The sequence below is a fragment of the Mandrillus leucophaeus genome, unplaced genomic scaffold (genome assembly GCF_000951045.1).
Source record: "Mandrillus leucophaeus isolate KB7577 unplaced genomic scaffold, Mleu.le_1.0 Scaffold21, whole genome shotgun sequence".
Classification (NCBI taxonomy): domain Eukaryota; kingdom Metazoa; phylum Chordata; class Mammalia; order Primates; family Cercopithecidae; genus Mandrillus; species Mandrillus leucophaeus.
Window position 1 is genome coordinate 1378526 of NW_012102143.1, and position 6373 is coordinate 1384898.

At 56.2% G+C, this 6373-nt stretch overlaps 1 protein-coding gene across 1 annotated transcript in view; it reads right to left on the minus strand.

Moving 5' to 3' along the window:
* NGEF (neuronal guanine nucleotide exchange factor) overlaps window positions 1-6373 on the minus strand; it is a 137403-nt gene that overhangs the window by 12715 nt on the left and 118315 nt on the right. Inside the window, exons 6-8 of the mRNA XM_011980246.1 lie at window positions 4495-4655; window positions 2633-2785; window positions 1098-1227 (exon numbers count right to left, since the gene is read on the minus strand). Coding sequence (XP_011835636.1) covers window positions 1098-1227; window positions 2633-2785; window positions 4495-4655 — 444 coding nt within the window. The remainder of the gene's footprint in view (window positions 1-1097; window positions 1228-2632; window positions 2786-4494; window positions 4656-6373) is intronic.

The window sequence follows — 6373 nt, forward strand, 5'->3', positions numbered from 1 at the left end:
CCTGCCTCTGGGTCTGGCTGGAGCCTCCCTTTTCTGGAAGCCTCATGCCCCGCAGTCTCCCACGCCTCCAGCTCTGTGGGTTTCCTCCTCCCTCATCGCTGTTCCTTCCTAGGCCTGGCTGTGTCCCTGAGTTTGATCTCAGGCCCCTTTCTCTCCTTCCTTGGCGGTCTCTTCCGTTAATTACCACCTTGATGCCAACGGGTCCTGCCTGACTTCTCCCTTTAACTCTGATCTCTGACACTGAACTGTCCAAAGTCACCTCAAACTCAGGTCATCCTGCCCTGAATCCCGAGTCCTCCATGTCCCAAGACTTCCCCATCTCAGCAATGGCCGCACACCCCCAAACTGCTCAAGGTAAAAACCGAAGAGTCACTCTCGGTCCTTCTCTCATCCAGTCACTGATTTCAATTCCCTGACATCCCTGCCGGGCCCCCACTCCCCGACCCAGCCCCACAGGCCAGTGTAACCCCGTCCCTGTTTCCGTCACCCTCTGGAGCAGCCAGGGCCAGCTCCTAAAAGTGGGTCCGATCAGGTGACTCCCGTCACACTGAGGACAGGACCCCATGTCTTCCCTGGACCTGCCTCTGTCCCCATCTCCACACCCACTCCCATCCCCGTCATGCTCCCGAGCTCGCTGCTGGCCTTTCTGGCCATGAACCTTGCAGTCTCGGGGCCTTTGCACAAGCGGTTCCCTCTGCATGGAATGTTCTTTCCTCTACCTGCCCCCACCAGCTCCTCCCTGTCAGCCAGGTCTCAGCTTACACATCACGTGTCTTTCCTGACCCGCCCCCACCCCTGCAACTGGCAGTGGCCAGCCAGCCACCCCTGTCATGTGGGCCCATTTGGCTGTCCCCACAGCCATGCCCACTTCCTGGCTGTGCATGGATCAGTCTGTCCCCCCTGCGATGGGGCTCCCTGGGAGCAGGGGTGGCGCCCTCACTGCCCAGGAACGTGCTTGGCACGCATGGGAGGAGCTTAGATAGTATCTGTTGAACCAATAGACCTCCTAGAAAACCAATGACCCGGAACAGGGCCCCGGAATGACCACAGGAAAGCCTGGGAAACCCCGTCTGTGGGTCAGGAGGAGGAGGCTGTACCTGGACCAACAGCTTGAGGCGTGTGATCCTCTGGAAAGGCAGGATGAGGAAGGAGGAGAAGGGCAGCCCCTTGCACTTGGGGTCGAGCTCTAGCTGCGCGATCAGCTCCCGAAAAGCCGCCTTCTCCTGGCTGGGGACACAGACACGTGGAGTAGGTCTCTGGGCTGCAGGAGGCATGAACTGGAGACTCCTCCTCCCCGTTCACAGCCTCCCAGGATCCAGACGACCCACGGGCTCAGAAAACATGTTGATTTCTTTCTTTGGGTTTTTTTTCAAAAGGAAAATAGACTGTTCACGTACAAGTCAAATAACAATAGTGGTTTCACATGCCTGGCCTTGAAGACTTGGCACAATATGCTGTCTGTGGGAGGACAAGGATTCCTCGTGTGGCCAAGACGCACAATTAGATGATTTCACCCAGCAGGAAACCGTGGCAAGGTAAACCCACATAGTGACAGGAATGGGCAGCAGGCTATAGACATCGACAGGACAGCCTGCACTATTTCTGACAGCGGGGCTTGGCGGTGGGCCGGGCTGCAGCGCGGATGAGGGCTGGGAGAGCTGGAGGTGAGCTCAGCCCCATGCATGTCAGCAGGAATGGCAGGGACAGCGGGACGGCAGGGACAGTGGGAGGGCAGGGACAGCGGGACGGCAGGGTCGGGCGCTCTGCCTGTCACTCAGCCTCTGTGCTCACGAGGCCTGGCGGGGGCCACAGCGTGGGCTCTTGGGAGCTGTGAGTGCTTCCTAATCTGCCATGTGCTTGCCTTCTCAATGTTTATCCCCCCAAAATTGCATCCTGATTCCCTCCAGTTCCAATTTTCCTTCACCAACTGTTAAAAATATCCAAATGCCCAAAGACTCAGGCTCGAAACGGGCACCATGAACTCCACGTCTTGGTGGAAAAGCCAGTGAGGTGCAATGTGCAGACGCTGCGACTCGAAAAATCCTTCAGTGCTTCTGTGCGGAGCCGGGATGGCCTCCCTGGCTAACCCCAGTCACTGAAGCGCGAACCTCAGTGCAGAGAATTCAGAAGAGGCACGCTGGCTGGAAAATTACCTTGTCAACTAAACCTCAGAGAAAGTTTTCAAAACGGGCAGCTTAGCAATCAATGCCCCAGCGCTGCTCAAGAGCCCCACCAAGGCTCCTTCCCACCCCGTCCCTGCCCCTGTCGCTAGTTCAAACCCAGTCTCTGATGTCCAGGGTTCTGAATTGTCCACGTGACCTCACTTAACCTCACGCGGTCTTTTCTAACTGCACAGTGCTCTGCTCAGCCGTTGGATCCAGGTCCAGTGGATGCTACGCTGATTCTCCTGGGGTCTGGCTGGGCTAATGTTTCTCTAGTGACACCAAAACACCCCGGAACGTGCCGGGTTGGGATACTGTCACCAGCCTGGCCAACTCGGGTGGCCTATGTGGACCTTGGGAACACAGAGGTGAAGGACCATGAAGCACCACCGTGTAAGGAGCCTGGGCCAGCACCGGTATGGCTGTGCTGGGCGCCGCCCCTGCCCCAGCCCCTCGCCGGGCACACTCACAGCAGCTGCTTGTAGGCCCGCTCCTGGTAGGTCTGATTGCTGACATAGGTGATGTAGACGGAGAAGTGGTCGGCCGCGTAACGGTACACGATGTCGCACACGTCGGAGATGACAATGTTCTCCTCCATCCGGTGCTCCAGCTCCAGGAGGAACCTGCGAGAGGCAGCGGCTTGGGGTGGAGGGTGCCCAAGGGGGAGGGTGGGGGATTGTCTCACCAAGGGCAGCGTGAGAGCCTGACTTAGACATACCAGTGCGCGTGGTGAGTGTACAGGCCGACAAGATCCGTCGGCAGGGCCACCGAGCACTGGTGGTGTATTTGGTCATCTTGAAGAATTACTGTGTTTTCACAGGGCTGATAGCGCTGGGAGCACCGAGAGCCCTTACCTTTCAGGTGTGTGCTGACGTGTTTGAAGATAAAATAGATGACCACGGGAATCTGCTTCAGAAGGGTCCCCTGGGGGGTGGGGACTGGCCCCTGGGCTGACCACTGCTGATGCTGGTGACCAGCGCACATGGATGTCTACCTCTGCATGCTTGGAATTTTCCACAGTAAAATACAAATAAGTACATAAGACAGAAGTGCCGTGGCAGGGCCAGGCGCGGTGGCTCATGCCTGTAATCCCAACACTTTCAGAGGCCAAGGCTGGTGGATCATCTGAGGTCAGGAGTTTGAGACCAGCCTGGCCAACATGGTGAAACCCTGTCTCTACTAAAAATACAAAAAATTAGCCGAGCGTGGTGGTGGACGCCTGTAGTCCCAGCTACTCAGGAGATCGAGGCAGGAGAATTGAACCCAGGAGGCGGAGGTTGCCACGAGTCGAAATCGCGCCATTGCACTCCAGCCTGGGCAACAAGAGTGAAACTGTCTCAAAAAAAAACAAAAAAAAAAGTGCCGCGGCAGAATCCCAGGGGTCTCACGGGCCACTCTGACCCCAGTCAGCCATCACCTCCCAAATCCACTAGAATAGGCTGCCATGAGGGGCTGAGGGGTCTGCAAACAGAAGTGAGAGTGTCAATGCGGAGAAGAGACCCACTTGGAGGCCCACAGACAGCGAGCAGCTCCCAGGGTGCCACATGTGATGCTGAGCAGATCCCCACTGCTCAGAGCGGGGCTGTGCCGGGCCCCACCTCGGTTTCCCATCTGATCACCAGGCCCTGTCCCAGCTGAGCCCATGTGGCTTCTGGCTGCAGAACTCCATGGCCTGCCCTGGGGAAGGTAAGTGCTCTTTCACCCTGGCCACACAATTCGGTTCCTTTCCTTTTCACAGGATTCAATGGACAGATGTCTGTCTACTTTTCCTCCGCTGCAGCTCAGCCCAGGCTTCACACAGTCCCTGCTGGAAGCACAGCTCCCAGAGACACTTCCACCAGCCATGGCAAACGCACTCAGGAGGTGAGGACGTGGGAATCCAGGGCTGCACCTGCACAGGGCCTGGGGGCCCTGCATGCGCCATTGGGACTTTCTGCTAGGGTAAGGAGCAGCTTACACGGACACCTTCTGTCCCTGTCACAAGACTCCCGTGGACCTGCCTGGTTTAAACCTGTCCAACTATGGGTATGATGCTTGAGAGAGCTGGACTCAGTGTCACTCCACCCTGGGGCCAGCAGGATGCTCAGCGCAGAGCTTTGTGTGGGGCACAGGTGCTCAAGAGAAGGGACGCAAGGGGACGTGACTGGCCACCCTGCCAGGAGAGGTGGTGTGGTTTGGATTTATGTGTTCATTTATTTATATTTTATTATGGAACATTCCAAACATCTGGACATAGAGAAGCCAGTATCAAACACTTGTCACCAGTGTCTCAAGCATGTGCCCCAGGATGAAGAAGGGCCCTGAGGGAGGTGACTATCTCCCCCGTCCTCACCGCTCACTGACGGCCAGCACGTCCAGGACGTTGGAGAAGAGGATGTGCGCCTCGGACGGGTGCAGGAGCTTCCTCATCCGCTCGTTCTCCATGAAGTGGGACACGAGCAGGTTCAGGCTCTTGTAGTAGGACGCCTCGGAAGTGACCAGCTCAAACATGGCCTGTGGCAGGGAGACCCCACGGTTACCGCCCGAAGTTGGCCTTCCACGAAGGCACTAGCCTCGTGCTGAGACAGAGAGGAGCAGAGAGACGCTCAGCAGGGCGCTGAAAGGGAAAAATCGCCTCCTGCTGGGGCCTGGGATGGCTGCGGCGGGAGCAGCTGGTAACACCTGCGGCTGGGGATGGCAGTCAGGCCGCTCTTCCTGGGGAGCACACTGCCCCTAAGGTGACAGGGCACAGGGGCTAATCCCTGTGAGAGAACACCTGCCACACTGACACCTGCACACAGCCTAAGATCCAAAATATGAAACAAGACAAAAACAAGACAGGTCAGACTGGGCGTGGTGACTCACTCTTGTAATCCCAGCACTTTAGGAGGCCGAGGTGAGCAGATCACTTGAGGTCAGGAGTGCAAGACCACCCAGGCCAACATGGTAAAACTCTGTCTCTACTAAAAATACAAAACTTAGCTGGGTGTGGTGGCACGCGCCTGTAATCCCAGCTGCTTGGGAGGCTGAGGCGTGAGAATCACTTGAACCTGGGAGGCAGAGGCTGCAGTGAGCCCAGATTATGCCACTGCACTCCAGCCTGGGTGACAGAGTGATACTCTGTCTGAAAAAAAAAAAAGAGAGACGTCAGCCACACAATAGCTGCCAAGGGTGGCTCGGCCCATGCGCTGGGTGTGGTGGTTCCGCCTGTGCGCTGGGTGTGGCAGTGGGTGTGGAAGTGGGTGTGGAGCTGGGTGTGGCAGTTCGGCCCATGAGTGGGTGCACACCCACAGGTGGGAGGAATCCTGTTCTTCCACACCCAGAAAAACATCAGGAGGAAACGGGCCAGTGTCAAGCACGAGCATCACAGGGGTGGAATCTGGGGGGATGTTTACTCTTTTTACCTTTTGAATCGCCTGATAATTTAACAATGAACATGTATCATGGTCTGATTTTATAATGGAACCAATAAGGCAATTTTCATTTTGGAAGAGAGAAAGAAATCCATACATAACCTGATCAATTTTCTGGAGGTGCCTTTATTTGATGTCATTATTATTACCTGATTACTGAGCCTCTGAATAGCTGACTAGGAACTAACAGCAGCTCTGCATCTCACCGGTCATTCTGTAAGGGCAGGTGGCAGATCCCGGCTCACCTTCCTCCCTTGTTTACAAATCAACACAATGACCCACCTTCCTCTTCCCCATCACCCTCTGATACTCCTCGACTTAGGGCAGGTTCAGGTCCCTCAGTCGCTTCCCAGGAGGGACAGCATAGGGGGTTGAACTGTGGCCCCCGCAGAAGCTACATCCACGTCCTAACCCCAGTGCCCGTGAGTGGAACCTTATTTGGGAAAAGGGTCTGTAGAGACATAATTGAGTCAAGGAGTTCAAGATGAGATCACCCTGGGTTACGGCTGGTCCCAAACCAGTGATGGGTGTCTTTATAAAAGAGACCGAGGGAGATCTGACGATGTGACACAGACACAAAGAGAAGGCACAAGCAGAGATGGGACTGATGCAGCCACCAGCAGTTGGAGTTGGCCAGAAGGATCCTCCGTAGAGCTGTCGGAGGGAGCACAGCCTGCCCAGGAAGAATCAATTCCTGTCATCCTCTGCCACCCGGTTTCTGGTAATTTGTTATGGCCACAGAGGAGGGATGGAAACAGAGCAGTGAGGAGCCCGGGGTAGGGGGAAAGGGTGAAGGTGAGGGTAGAGGTGAGGGTGGGG